Source organism: Rhinopithecus roxellana, chromosome 11, assembly GCF_007565055.1.
Source record: "Rhinopithecus roxellana isolate Shanxi Qingling chromosome 11, ASM756505v1, whole genome shotgun sequence".
Taxonomy (NCBI): Eukaryota; Metazoa; Chordata; class Mammalia; order Primates; family Cercopithecidae; genus Rhinopithecus; species Rhinopithecus roxellana.
Genome location: NC_044559.1, coordinates 79,985,858 through 80,000,651, shown reverse-complemented (window position 1 = coordinate 80,000,651; position 14,794 = coordinate 79,985,858). Strand labels below are relative to the sequence as shown.

Genomic DNA, 14,794 nt, shown 5'->3' with positions numbered 1-14,794 from the left:
GGATCACCTGAGGTCAAGAGTTTGAGACCAGCCTGGCCAACATGGCGAAACCTCGTCCTTACTAAAAATACAAAAATTAGCTGGGCGTGGTGGCAGATGCCTGTAATCCCAGCTACTTGGGAGGCTGAGGCAGGAGAATTGCTTGAACCCAGGAGGTGGAGGATGCAGTGAGCCGAGATTGTGCCACTGCACACCAGCCTGGGGAACAGAGCAAAAATTCCATCTTTTTTTTTTTTTTTGAGACGTAGTCTCGCTCTGTCGCCCAGGCTGGAGTGCAGTGTCCGGATCTCAGCTCACTGCAAGCTCTGCCTCCCAGGTTTACGCCATTCTCCTGCCTCAGCCTCCCGAGTAGCTGGGACTACAGGCACCCGCCACCTCACCCGGCTAGTTTTTTGTATTTTTTAGTAGAGACAGGGTTTCACCGCGTTAGCCAGGATGGTCTTGATCTCCTGACCTCGTGATCCGCCCGTCTCGGCCTCCCAAAGTGCTGGGATTACAGAACTCCATCTTAAAAAATACAAAAACTAAAATGAAATAAAATGCTATGATTTTAATTATCTCTTGGAAAGACATGGTCTTTTATTAAGATCCATTTGTGACTATGACCCAAGGTACAGAAAACTTAAAATGACCCAAAATGGAGTGATTTCTTGTCCTTATAGATGTGAGCAATAGTCTTTGAATTCCACTAATTAAAGTGATATATCTCTCACTGAATCCTTACTTTGGTGTAACTAAAAACTTATCTGGCTTTTTCCTCCTGCCCCTTAGCCATCATCTTCTAACCCAAATCTCACTTTGGGAAGAGAAAAAAAGCAATCCTAGCTCTGCTGCTCATACTGGCTGTAGCAGAGCTAGGATTTCTCAGCTTTCTCCTCTCCTTGGTCTGAACAGCCTGTTGCTTTGAATTTGGAGGGGATTCCCTAGAGTCTGGGGGCGTGGGAAGGGGCAGAGACAGTACCACGTGTCCTCCAGTAATTTAATTAGCAGCAGGGAAGCCGTCTTGAATGAGTTGTTAGCAGCTGTGGCCTAGCTGAGGTCCATTTGCCTGCAAGTAGTCAAGAGCCATGTGGGAAATCCTCACTTCCAATGTGTCCTTTCTTATGCTGCTTTGTGGTTCCAGAGGGCTCCACCACACAATGTTTCAGAACATTTGTCTCCTCTTGCCTTCCAGATCTGTAACATGATGAATGCCCCTGCGGATGAATACTTCACATTTCAGGTAACTGCACTCCGGGGCCGGCCTCACCTCTAGGTGAGGTAGACTCTGGGGGACTCTGGGGTAGGAGGGCGGATGCTCTGGCCTCTCCTCCACCCCCAGAGTCCGCCTGATGCTCAGGTGTGGCCACAGGCACACACGGGCCCATCTCCCACTCACCCTGGCTGGGCCAGCAAGTAGCAGATTCTTCAGTGAAGGAATAAAAGAAAGATAAGACAGAAGGCCAGGGAGGGGACCTGCCACTCCTCCATTTGCTCACACTCCTGGTCATTTAGGGCAGTGGTCCCCAACTTTTCTGGCACCAGGGACCGGTTTCGTGGAAGACCATTTTTCCACAGAATGAGGGTGGGGTGGGAGATGGTTTTAGGATGAAACTTCCACCTCAGATCATCAGGCATTAGTTAGATTCCCATAAGGATGGCACACCCCAGATCCCTCACATGCGCAGTTCACAATAGCGTTCGCACTCCTATGAGAACCTAATGCTGCTGCTGATCTGAGAGGAGGCTGAGCTCAGACGGTTATGCGAGCAATGGGGAGTGACTGTAAATACAGATGAAGTTTCATCTGAGTGCCCACTGCTCTCCTCCTGCTGTACAACCTGGTTCCTAACAGGTCATGGGCCAGTACTGGTTTGCAGCCCAGGGGTTGGGGACCCCTGATCTAAGGGCAGCAACGGTGCCTGGCACAGTATTCACGCTCAGTAAACGTTCTCTGCATGCATGATTGGCTGGCTACATCCTACATCCTGAATCCAGCTCTCCTGGTGGTTTTCTCAGCAGCCCTTCCCTGCGGCTTATTGCAATTGTTCTCAGGAAAATCAACAATTCTGATTGAGTCCTTAGAGCTTCTCCTGCTGTTAGAGTCAGTTGTATCCTTCCTTCTCTACTGTGCAGAGACCCACTGCCTGGGGAATCTGCCTCCACTCACCACCAGATGCTCTCGGTAATCAGCCTCTGTATGTGCTACTCTAGCTGACCCACTTCTCCCCATCAGGGCTTCCTGCTGGAACCCATCTACAGACCTGAGCTGATCCCTCCCCGCCGCGAGTTCATCCAGCCCACCAGAAAGGCCAGCCTGTCATCTTCACCACCCCCTCCCCACCTGTCACCCCCCCGACCTGTCATCTCTGCCACTCCCCTCTCTACCTGCCCATTCCTCCTCACCTGTCATCTCTGCCACCCACTCCCCACCTGTCACCTCCTCCCAACCTGACTGTTAGAGATAAACTGGCATTTGGCTCCGCAGCCTCTTCTTTTCTGCCTCTGGGCACTTGTTATTCTCTGTCCTGCGTTTAAAAAAACATCCCCGTAGAGCTCTGATCTCAGTCAGAAATAGAGACTGCCCTCCCCGGTGGGTACCGTTGGGGTCTTTCTGTCTCTCTCACACACACAGCCCCATCTCTGCCTCTTAAGAAAAGCCAGCCTTCCCCAGGCTCTGGCGTGCCTCCTTAGCTGCAGAACCACACCACGCCTTGGGGAAAGCTGTACACACTTGCTTCGTTACGAGCATCTGCCTGCTCCTCCCTTTGCTGATTGACATGGAAAACATGTAAACACCATATGGCTCCTCTAGCTCCTTCCTCCTTGCAATTGAAGCTTGTTTGTGACCATGCTGTGCCCAGGCCTGACCCCTATATTTATGGCAGGTGGATGTTAGGATAGGATGCATGCCAGCAAAAGGGGGACAATGATTTTCTAGAGTCTGAACTTCAAGCAGTCATTGTCTAAACAGGGAGTGGGGATGGAGCTGGCCCAGGAGAACGCAGGTTGCTCTGAAATGTGAGGCCCTTTGCTTTCTCTCATGCTCCACTGCAGCTACTGCTCTGATGTGCTCTGATGGCCTGGGCAGAGAGGAGGCCTGGGGCCTTGAGGAGTCCCCAGTGTGGGATAAACCTCCAGGCCACAGGGATTTCCCAGTTCTCTGGGAAACATCAGCGTGGTGCCCATGAAAATGTGCTTCTCAGATCTCCACCTGTGGGAAGTGTAGCTGTGCAGTGGCTGCTGGACTGAAATCCATGGTCACATCTGCGCCGAGGCCACAGGCTCCACGGGCCACTCCCAGCTGGTAACTGAGTGTGGCAGGGACAGTAAAGCCGGCCTGTTCCTGGAAGACAGCCAGATCCCCTGCCAGGCAGCTTTGGCCCTAGGAATGCCTAACAGTTCTGCAAACAGTTTCGGAACAGGATGGTAGTCTAAGGGGCTCCCCTCAACCTTCCATCCTTCCATTTCTCCTTCGCACAGGGTCGAGACTGCATCTCTCTCTGACATCTCTCTCAGGATCCCCAGCCTCCCTCCCCACTTCGCCTCAATGGCGTCACCTGTGCATCATTCTGCAGAGCGGACTTGGGTGGCCACCCTCCCCAAACCACCACCCTCCTTTTGTGTTCCATCTTCTGATTCTCTCTCTCCCTGCTCAGGCCCCACCGTGATTCTTATGATTCCTTTTTGTACCTGAGAAGTTTGATGGAAAAGCCAATGATATAAAAAGAACTGCCATCAGAGCAAACCTGCAAAGGCAGTGGTTCTCGGACTATGTTCCTTGGGGGCATAATGGATTCATTTCCTATTGCTGCTGTCACAAATTGCCACTGAGTGGTTTAAAACCACACGAAATGTATTATCTCACAGTTCTGGAGGTCAGAATTCCAAAATGAGTCTTCTTGGGCTAAAATCACGGTGCCGGTGGGACTCTGTTGCTTTCTGGAGGCTCTGGGGAGAATTCATCTCCTTGCGTTTTCCAGCTTCTCAGGGCCGCCCACCTTCCTTGCCTACTGACCCTTCCCCTGGCAGAGCCAGCAGCACCATCACTCTGGCCTTGCTTCTGTCATCATAGCTCCTTCTCCCATTCTGATTCCAACCTCTTTTCTACTTTTAAGAATCATTGTAATTATATTGGGTCCACCTGGAATATCCAGGCTAATTTCCCCATCTTAAGGCCAGCTAATTAGCAACCGTCCTTCTATCTGCAACCTTAGTTCCCCTGTGTTGTGTAAGATAACATATTCACAGGTTCCAGAGATTAGGATATAGACATGTTTGGGGGCCATTGTTCTGCCTGTCATAGTGTTCCTTGAAGTGGACTAAGGGGTCTTCCTTTAACACCAGTTAAAGTGATCCCAATTCACAGGAGGAAAAGTGCATAGAATTTCCTCAGTTTTTTGTCCTACTAATTCTTCTAAAACCTTAGGTTCCTTCTGTCACTTGTCTGTCAACAAGCTCTAGCGAATGGCAAAACACAAGAATATGAACTGGTAGCAAATGAATATTTCCTGAAACACTGAGAAGCAGTCAGCAAAGCTTATTTTGGAAGCTTTAACAAATACACATGAAGTTCTTTCCCATGCATGTGATATATTTTCTATTATTGATTTTGTCATTGGTCTGTATGATGGCATAAGTACATAAATATTTCTCAGTGTTTTCCAAAGATGCAGGCTTTGCAAGCACTATGCACTGCATCTTCTTCTAAAGCTTTGACCATCAGGACACAGACATTGAGATTTGGTTCTTCTGCTTTTCACTCCACATATAATGACTACATAGAGTAGTAACAAGTTACTTAGACTGAGCACTTATTACATGCTCAGTCTAAATGCTAAATTGTGGTTCAGGCTATAAGTGCAGTTGGAATTCCAAAACAGAAAAGTTCTGTTTTGACTTAGAAAAATTAGAAAAGGCTTCATGGGAGAGTCAAGACTTAACAGGGGCATGTAAGGATGACTGAGCCACGGGAAGTCTTCAAGCACAAACAATGTGGTGTGTTGAGTGCTTGTCTACCTTTGCCTTAGCTACATACTGTGCAAATGCTACATCGTGGTTCTCATACTTCAGAGGGCATCAGAATTACCTGGGAAGTTTATTGAAGATGCGTGCCCAGGCCAGGCATGGTGACTCACGCCTGTAATCCCAGCACTTTGGGAGGCTGAGGCGGGTGGATCACTTGAGGTCAGACATTCAAGACCAGCCTGGCCAACATGGTAAAACCTAATCTTTACTAAAAATACAAAAATTATCCAGGCATGGCAGTGCCTGTAATCCCAGCTACTCGTGAGGCTGAGGCAGGAGAATCACTTGAACCTGGGAGGCAGAGGTTGCAGTGAGCCAAGATCGTGCCATTGTACTCCAGCCTAGGTGACATAGTGAGACCCTGTCTCAAAAAAAAAAAAAGAAAAGAAAAGAAAATGAAACAAGTTAAAACAAATCTGTTGCACATGGTCCTTGGACCACACTTTGAGAAACACTCCTAAACTTTTGTGCCTGTATCCCTCCACTAGACCCTAAGCATCTTGAGGGTAAGACCTGTGATTTATTCTTTGTGCCTTCAGCAACTGCCCCAATTGCTGGCATACCATAGAGGCTTGACAAATGTTTACTCAACTCAACACACCACAGAATGAAAGACTATCTTCATGGATCACTCAGAAAAATAAAAGCCACACTAGCATTTCAACAGGAGAATTTTATATAAGGAATTAGCTAAACAAGTGTTGGAGGATAGAAAAAGTGTAAACGGAAAAGTGAGGTAACATAGTGGTAAGAAGCACTTCCCATCCCTCAGGCTTGGGAAAGAAAGGGAAAAGTTTAGAATTGTCAGAAAACAGACACTTGGTTCTAGTTCACTCTATTGGATGTGCTAGAGTACATATAATGGCCCTAGCAATGTTCTGACACAAACTAGGAATTGCACATCTAACGCCGAAAGATTATTCTTCCTTTTTTTTTTTGAGATGGAATTTCATTCTGCTGCCCAGGTTGGAGTGCAGTGGCATGATATCGGCTTGCTGCAGCCTCTGCCTCCTGGGTTCAAGCGATTTTCCTGCCTCAGCCTCCCGAGTAGCTGGGATTACAGGTGCCCGCCATCATGCCTGGCTAATTTTTGTATTTTTAGTAGAGATGGGGTTTCACCATGTTGACCAGGCTTGGCTCCAGCTCCTGACCTCAGGTGATCCACCTGCCTTGGCCTCCCAAAGTGCTGAGATTACAGGCTCCAGCCACTGTGCCCAGCCTCTTTCTTTAAATTAAAAATAAACTAAGTGACAAGTGGTTGGGTGGTAGCTAGAAAGGAGGAGTACAGGGGAGTCTTGTAGTGATGGAATAGTGTTGTATCTTGATTCTAACGGTGGTTGAAAATCTACACAAGGGATAAATTTGCATAAAACTATATGTATACACACACATATACATGTACAAGTAAGTGCATACAAATCTGGTAAAATCCAAATCAGCTCTGGATTGTACAATGTCTGTTTTCTGGTTTTGGTATTGTATTATAGTTACTTAAGACAGTAGAAAATGTACTATAGTTGTCTAACCATCGTTACCATTGTGTGAAACTGGGTGAAGTATACCTGAAATCTCTCTGTACATTTCTTTTGTAATATCCTGTGAATCTACAATTATTTCAAAATAAAAGGCAAAAAAAAAAAAAAAAATAATAACTTGAGGTCCCTTCTCATTTGTAGAAAGGACCTGTAGATGAAACTGGTTGGGTCATTAAGAATGTTTTGTCACTGCCTATTGTCAACAAGAAAGAAGATATTGTGGGAGTGGCTACATTTTACAACAGGAAGGATGGAAAACCTTTCGATGAGCATGATGAATACATTACTGAGGTAAGTGCAATCATAAGATAATGGAAGTCAATGCAATTCACAAAATACGAGAGGACGCATCATTATTTGTTATTCTGGAATGATATTTTGAAGGGCCATTAAGACATGAGTCACACATAGCTGTAAACAATATGTTGTTATTTTGTCGTTTCTATTTCCTGACGTCTATAAACTGCAACATTTTCTACCAAAGTACAAAATTTTAGCTTAACCAAAATTTGTTATAATACTCGGAAAACGGGAAAGACAATTTTCCTCTTCTTTCTCCCACTCCTCCTTCCTATTGCCTCTCATTCTTATTCTTACTCCCAGCACCCTGCCTAATCTTTAGGTCCTGCTTGATTATACTGGTGTTGGTAACCCCTCTCTCTTCTAATGAAGTATTCATGGTACATGGTACACTTTAAAAAGCAATAACTCAGCCAGTTTTATTGTCTGAAGCTGATTATTAGTATGTTTTTCTTAAATTAAAAGAAGGAACAGGGTGGTTGATGATGGAAGGGAGATTGATAGAAAAGCATGCAGATTGTTGCCTCCAATTGGAATCACCTTTTATCTGTTTCAGACTCTCACACAATTTCTTGGATGGTCTCTTTTAAATACTGACACCTATGATAAGATGAATAAGCTAGAAAACAGAAAGGACATTGCTCAGGAAATGCTCATGAACCAAACCAAAGCCACTCCTGAAGAAATTAAGTCCATTTTGGTAAGTGAGAAATTCAGTCCTGTGGACATAAGATGTTACCTAACCACATATTCTAGAAGTCATCTAATTACCCATGGGTTTGACAAATGTGAATGGTTTACTCCTGGGCTGAGAGAGAGAGAGACAGTGAAGGAGGGGTTGGAAGAAATCATGGATAGCCCAGTGTACAGAGACCCTTACTGGAAGTACAGCTGCTTGGCTGGAATAGCACTTTGTTCAAAATAGCCCTGGGGCTATGGGAGCTATAGCAAGAAAAAATATATATTTTAGGAAAGGAAATGTATCCGTCAGCAATTGTCATATAATGCTGCATAACAACAACCCTAACACCTCAGTGGCATGCAGTAATGAATCTCTATCTCTCACTCACATTTGTGGGTTGACCAGGCTTTGATTGACAGTGGCTGGACTTGGCTCCAAGCTGTGAATTTGGTTTGCTCTATGTATCTCTCATCCTTTTTGGACCAGGAGCTACCTGATAGATGTCCTTCTCACAGAGATGACAGAAGTGCAAGAGAGCAAGTCCAATTGTGCAGGCATACTTCAAGTTTTTGCTCACATCACATTCACCAAAATGCTCACTGGCTAAAGAAAGTCACATTATGAAGACCAACCTTATAGATGATGGGGAAGCAAGTGAATATTTGCTAACCATGTTCTACTCACCACAAAATGAAGGAAAAAATATCATGTGCCCACCATCTCTATTTCTTTTATTTCCCTGGCTCTGTGTGTGTGTGTGTGTGTGTGTGTGCGCGCGCGCGCGCGCGTGCGTGTGTGGTTTTGCTGGAGTGGGTTGTTTTTGGTGAGCGTGTTGGTTTTTGGTTTTGCAGACTGGTTTGAGTGTAACTCAGTTTGAGAGTTTGAGATGTTAAAGATGAGAAGATCTGGGGGGAATAAAGGGAACTGTGATAAGCTAATGGAAAAATGAATGTAAACCACTCATTTGCTCTTTCCTATGTGCAAACAACCCACACCTCTTTAAAAAACCCAGCTACTGTAACCATTTTGAGGGAATTTTAAAAATCAAATATATTAGATTATTTCTTGAAAAAAATCTTCATAATCAGGTGCTATAGGTCTTTGTATCCATGACAAAGAATGCATCTTTGCCATGGAACTCATTGTAGTATATTTTATTTATTTACTTATTTTTAGAGATGGGGTCTCACTCTCTCACCCAGGCTGGAGTGCAGTGGTGCCATCACAGCTCACTGCATCCTGCAACTCCTGGGCTCCAGGGATCTGTCCAGCCTCTTCCTCCCGCATATTTTAAAGATATCTTAACTAAGATTATAATAGTAGAGGAATCAGATGGAAATCTTCTCCTTTAGGAATTTCACACCTCAATTGCTTTTATATTTTAGAAATTTCAAGAGAAGTTAAATGTTGATGTAATTGACGACTGTGAAGAAAAACAACTTGTTGCAATTTTGGTAAGTGTTTTCTTTCTAACCTTAATGCCTGTTAAATAGATAATATAGAAATCTATAATATATTAGGACATGCTTTCTTGTTTTTCAAGTAAATATTGAGTTTTCTCTTTCCTGATATTTCTCAAGGCTAAAAAGAAAGAATTCTTCTTAAGATTGATCTTTTGATTCCCTGCTTTTCTTCATCTTTGTTGCCTCTGGTCCAATTCCCACAGATAATTTACAATTGCAGCTAGGCTAGACTACTGCTTAGGGGACTTCAGGCACAGAATGTAGGGATATCAAGGCACAGTTTATTTTAATAGCTTTGGATGACTCCATGGCCACCCCAGAGGACATGACAGAGTTAGCGTGGAGCATGGATCCTTCTAGGCACTGGCACCCCCTGCCATTTCTAGCTTCTCTTCCGGAATCTGAAGGCTCCATTCTTTCCTGTTGTTGCCAGTAGGCAATCCCTATTATTTCTGGTTGAAATTAACTTTCCCACTTCACTAATTCTGTCTTTTGTTGTGTCCAATCAACTGTTAAACTCGCTCAATAAATTCTTAATTTCAGAGATTTTTTTTCAGTTCTAGAAGGTACATTTAATTCTTTTGTTAAGGTTCTAACTCTGTGTTAAAACTTTTCATCATTTGATCTATTTTGACTATTTTCCCCTGTATTTTAAAAAACGTATTGGTGTGTATTATTTTAAGGTACTCATCTTAATACCAGAAACACCTATAGATCTGATTTTACTGTTCATTTTTACACCTGGGTTCTAGTCATTTGATCCTATTTTAAAGCATGTCTCATGCTTTTAAAATAAAAAATCAGATATTATAGATAAAAACTTGTAGGGGCTCTGAGTGATATTATCCTCTGCAAAGAGGGTTAGAGTTTCTTCCAGCAGATGAGAGAGTTGTTTTAGATTTCATCTGGGATGATCTTTTTTGGTTTTATTCCTCCTGTTAGGGTGGAGCCCTTGTTTCTAGAATGTGGCTCTTCTGGAATCACATGAAATCCTGGGATACTTACCAAGACCCCCAGACCTTGAATTTCAGAGGGTTGAATTCCATCTGATTGAAATGGAAATATCACACTTAATTTCCTTACTAACTGCTATAACCTGTTTTCCACTCTCTCTTTCCAATCTGTGATGCGAGTGTTCTTTCTAAATTAAGACACATCGACTATCTCACCTTCTCCCTTTCCATCTTTTATGGGCTCTGTCCTCCCACCCGGGGCCTTTGCTCTGCTACCTTAGGACTGTTGGCCTTTGACCCCTTTTTGGGGCTTACTTCCCACCCCCATGTTTTCATGTCATCTGAGGTTTCCTTTTCTCCCATTTTGCTTGGCTCTCCCTTTTAGCACCATCCTCTCAGCCTGGCCCAGAAGATCACCCTTTCTTCTCCCCACCTGCCCTCAACAATAGACATCTTGGAAAACAAAACTTTCACTGACATCCGTGTCACTAGAAATTCTCTAATTTCTTATTTAAAGGAAGAAGGATCTCATGTTGTAGAAGCAATAAAGTGGACAAAGAACTAGTAGACTTCCTAAAAAAAAAAAAAAAAAAAAAAAAAAAAAAAAAAAAACCAGCCTATTTTGAATGTAAAATCTACTCATGGCAAATCCCGTATCATTGCTGCATAAAATTGAGGAATGTAACAAATATTTCGGAGGAGTTCTCCAAAATTATCCTGGCATCATTTCTCAGCTACATAATTATTTTTCCATCTTCATGTACGTGAGTCTTTCTCCAGGCCTGCACTTTAATGTTACCTCCAGGGAAGGCTCAGCCGATTTTCTGGGTATAGCAACAGTTCTGTGCAAGAGTGTGAGGGGCCAGCCCAGGCTCAGGGGCTGGGGGGACTGGAAACCATAATTTTGCTTTAAATAGCTATATACTATTCGGTGTTGAAATCTGTGTAAATAGAGCATGGCTGTCCCCTGAAAAACACTAAACTTAACTAAGGGGAGTGTCCTGCCTTTCCCTATGTTTGTGTCCTCCTCAGTGCGCTAGTAAGGACATAGTACACATTCAAATAAATACCCATTGAACTGAATTGCTCCTGCAGGTCTGTCTGGTAGACCTAAAGAGTCGTTGCTAACTTCTGCCTCTTGGCACTTTCTCACCCACATGGAATCTCTCCGCTTCCTTCTGCCAGCTCAGCTGCATGCATGTCCCTCCAGCATCTCTCCTCATTTAATTTCCCCACCTGTCCAAGGACATTTAGTTTCTCCCTCAGCACGGAGCACTGGCCATACTCTCTGATTGTTCTAAGTGCTTACTTTTCACTCATCTATATTTCATAGTCACTTTAATAAGTTAAGTTCCTTAAGGGCAAGATCCATATTTTTAATTCTCAAGTCGCAGCAATGCCATGTGTCTACTTCACTGTTTTTTCACATAATCCGGAATCCTAACCAGATATGAGTTAAATGAAATGTCTGCAAGTATATCTTTGTACTGCAGGGCAATCATTGGTTTATCCATCCACTCATTTAACAGGCATTTCCCAAGTACCTTCATGGGACAGGCCCTGCAGATTTGGGATATGGAAGCAAATAAGCAGATGATCCCCACCCTCGGGGAGCTCACATTCTAGTGAAAAACTGTCACTGAGCACATAAAGAAAATTCAAAAGAATTGAATTAAGCAGTTGTTTACTGTTTACTGAATATTTCCTGAACAGAAAAAAAGTTGAGTACTGAAAATGAGTAAGGCTTTTTTGTAACTAAACATTTCATTTTACATCATAGAAAGAAAACAGCTGCTGGAGTTGGATTTGGAATGGTATCCCATCACTTAGAAAGTCTTTAATATAGCCAAGTCTCAGTTTCATCACCTGTAAAATGGAGAAAATTGTGTAGGACTGCCGTGAGGATAATCTGCAAACTGCATCATCCAGTGCCTGGCACATGGTGGCTCAGTGAATCACATATTGTGTTCTTTTATTGTAATTTTGGTTTACACCCAATGTTGGCTATGGGAGTGGAAAGGGAAAACAGATGAATGTAATCTGAAACAATCCATCCTTATCTCAACAGAAAGAGGACTTGCCAGACCCACGCTCTGCAGAACTGTACGAATTCCGCTTCAGTGACTTCCCCATTACAGAGCACGGATTGATTCAATGTGGAATACGACTGTTTTTTGAAATAAATGTGGTGGAGAAATTCAAAGTACCTGTAGAGGTCAGATGGTATTTAATTTAAAATACTGTGTGATTCTGTGGCTCTGCTTCACTGATGTTTTCTGTGGTTCAAAAAATGGACTCAGTTTGAATTTTAAATTATTATTAACTTTCTAAATACATCAGTTTAATCCCTGTCAACAAGACCAACACATCTTTTTAGATAAGATTGCCACAGACCTTCTAACCTTTAGAATTCTATTCCAAAGTCTGAATGGTGTCGTCTTCTTTTAGGTTCTTACCAGATGGATGTACACTGTGAGGAAAGGGTACCGAGCTGTCACTTACCACAATTGGCGGCATGGGTTCAACGTGGGACAAACCATGTTTACTTTGCTGATGGTAGGTGCAGAGGGTTGTAAATCCTTGTAAACCTGCAGATTTCCCATTTGAGCATGGTGACAAATAGGTATGGTCCATCATTTTAGATCAGTAATTTAAAAATTCAGGGCACAAACCCCTCTCTGCTGCAGATGAGTTCCAGGGAACGTGGGTATCCTTGAGCACCGGTGGGATGATCACTCAGACATTCACATACTTACCTTCTTAAAGGAAAGTTCAGTCATTACCCACAATGCTACAATACTCACAACAAATAAAGTGAACTTGCTCCAAAAACTAGTGGGCCTATTCTCTACTGCAGGCAGGCCTTGCTGCACTTGGTATAGAGGTATGTTAATTCAAATAAATTATAGATACATGTATTTATGTTATTTTTTTTTAGACAGGAAGATTAAAGAAATACTATACGGATCTTGAAGCCTTTGCCATGCTCGCTGCTGCTTTCTGCCATGATATTGACCACAGAGGCACTAATAATTTGTACCAGATGAAGTAAGTGAACACATGTGCAATGTTGACCTGTATTGGTGGACCTTGGAAGGTACTTGGAGTGAGAAAAATGCTTCTCCCTATTCCTTGGCCCAGTCAATCCCTCTTTGCCATGTTTGGAAATCCCAGGGCTGGGTTCTATTCCCTCCCAAGCTTCTGCCTTCACGATAACATTGCTCTTTCTCCCTAGGTGCTTGTATCTCCCTTTCCTTTCTGTTTTCATTTCCAGATGTGCCTCTGCCTTCTTCCTATAGGCCTTCAGGCTTTCTTCTCTCCACTTTGTTTAATCAGGGTATTGAATTCCTATATTAAAGTGCATGAATCTGGCTGGGCACGGTGGCTTGCGCCTGTGATCCCGGCACTTTGGGAGAGTGCGGCGGGCGGATCACCTGAGGTCAGTTCAAGACCAGTCTGACCAACATGGCGAAACCCTGTCTCTACTAAAAGTACAACAATTAGCCAGGTGTGGCACACCTGGGATTAAAGGCGCATGCCTATAATCTCAGCTGCTTGGAAGGCTGAGGTAGGAGAAATGCTTGAACTCAGGAGGCGGAGGTTGTAGTAAGCCAAGATTACGCCACTGCACTCCAGCTGGAGCGACAAAGCGAGACTCTGTGTTGAAAAAAATAAAAAATAAAAAACAAATACATAAGGTACATAAATGTTAGGCTTACACTTGTACACTCCTATGGAATACTCCCCAGCTCAGGCTAGAGGACACTACCCTTGGGCTCACTACCCTTCACTTCCCTGGTCTTTTTGCTTCTACCAAACTCTCCTTCAGCTGGTCTTCTATCTTAACATCGATGACATCTTTCTCTCTTGCCCCAAGAAAGGAAGTACAATAAGAAGGGTACAGGCTCTGGGCTCAGGCAGATTTGGATTCACTGGGTCACAAGTTATTTAAGCTTTCTAAGCCGCGATTTCCTCATCTGGGAAGTAAGAATTATAATAATGGTACCCAGAACATAAGGTTGTTGTAAAGATTAAATGCGATCATGGATATAAAGCCCTCAATTCAAGGTAGGATCTTGGCAGTTAATAAATATTAGGTATGATTGCCAGGCATGGTGGCTCACACCTATAATCCTAGCACTTTGGGAAGTTAAGGCGGGCAGATTACGAGGTCAGGAGTTGGAGACCAGCCTGGCCAACATGGTGAAACCCCATCTTTACTAAAAATACAAAAATTAGCCGGACAATGTGGTGTGTGCCTATAATCTCACCTACTTGAGAGGCTGAGGCAGGAGAATTGTTTGAACCCAGGAGGCAGAGGTTGAAGTGAGCTGAGGTCACGCCACTGCACTCCTGCACTCCAGCCTGGGCGACAGAGCAAGACTCCGTCTCAGAAAACAAACAAACAAACAAGCACTAGGCATTATGATTACTATTATTGTTATGATGTCATTGGCACTCTTCATTCACCAGCGTTGCTCGTGGCCAGCCCAGCTTCTTGATAATGGGTTTTAAGATGGTCTATCTGCCTTAGCCACACTTCATTCTCATTTCTGACACATGACCTACCCCTCTCCAGAAGTAGTGAAGTGTTGTAGACAGAACAGTCTTTGGAGTCTGGGGTTTGTGAGGACCAACTACTTCCTGATTGGGGGATCTTGGACAAGTCATTTAATCTATTTGAGATTCAGTTTCTTAGCTGTGAGATGGATAAAGTATTGACCTCTCAAAGATTGTTATGAGAATCAAATGAAATTACATATGTGAAACCCACTTAAGAAAGTGCCTACTAGGCAGGTTTCACATATATAATTTCATTGAGCGAAAAGCACTTTATAAGCAGTGACTCCTCAT

General features: G+C 43.6%; 1 protein-coding gene across 1 annotated transcript in view; it reads left to right on the top strand.

Moving 5' to 3' along the window:
- Positions 1-14,794, top strand: part of PDE6C (phosphodiesterase 6C) — a 55,785-nt gene that overhangs the window by 17,140 nt on the left and 23,851 nt on the right. Inside the window, exons 8-14 of the mRNA XM_030941198.1 lie at positions 1,175-1,222; positions 6,684-6,833; positions 7,399-7,542; positions 8,910-8,978; positions 12,009-12,155; positions 12,389-12,496; positions 12,879-12,988. Coding sequence (XP_030797058.1) covers positions 1,175-1,222; positions 6,684-6,833; positions 7,399-7,542; positions 8,910-8,978; positions 12,009-12,155; positions 12,389-12,496; positions 12,879-12,988 — 776 coding nt within the window. The remainder of the gene's footprint in view (positions 1-1,174; positions 1,223-6,683; positions 6,834-7,398; positions 7,543-8,909; positions 8,979-12,008; positions 12,156-12,388; positions 12,497-12,878; positions 12,989-14,794) is intronic.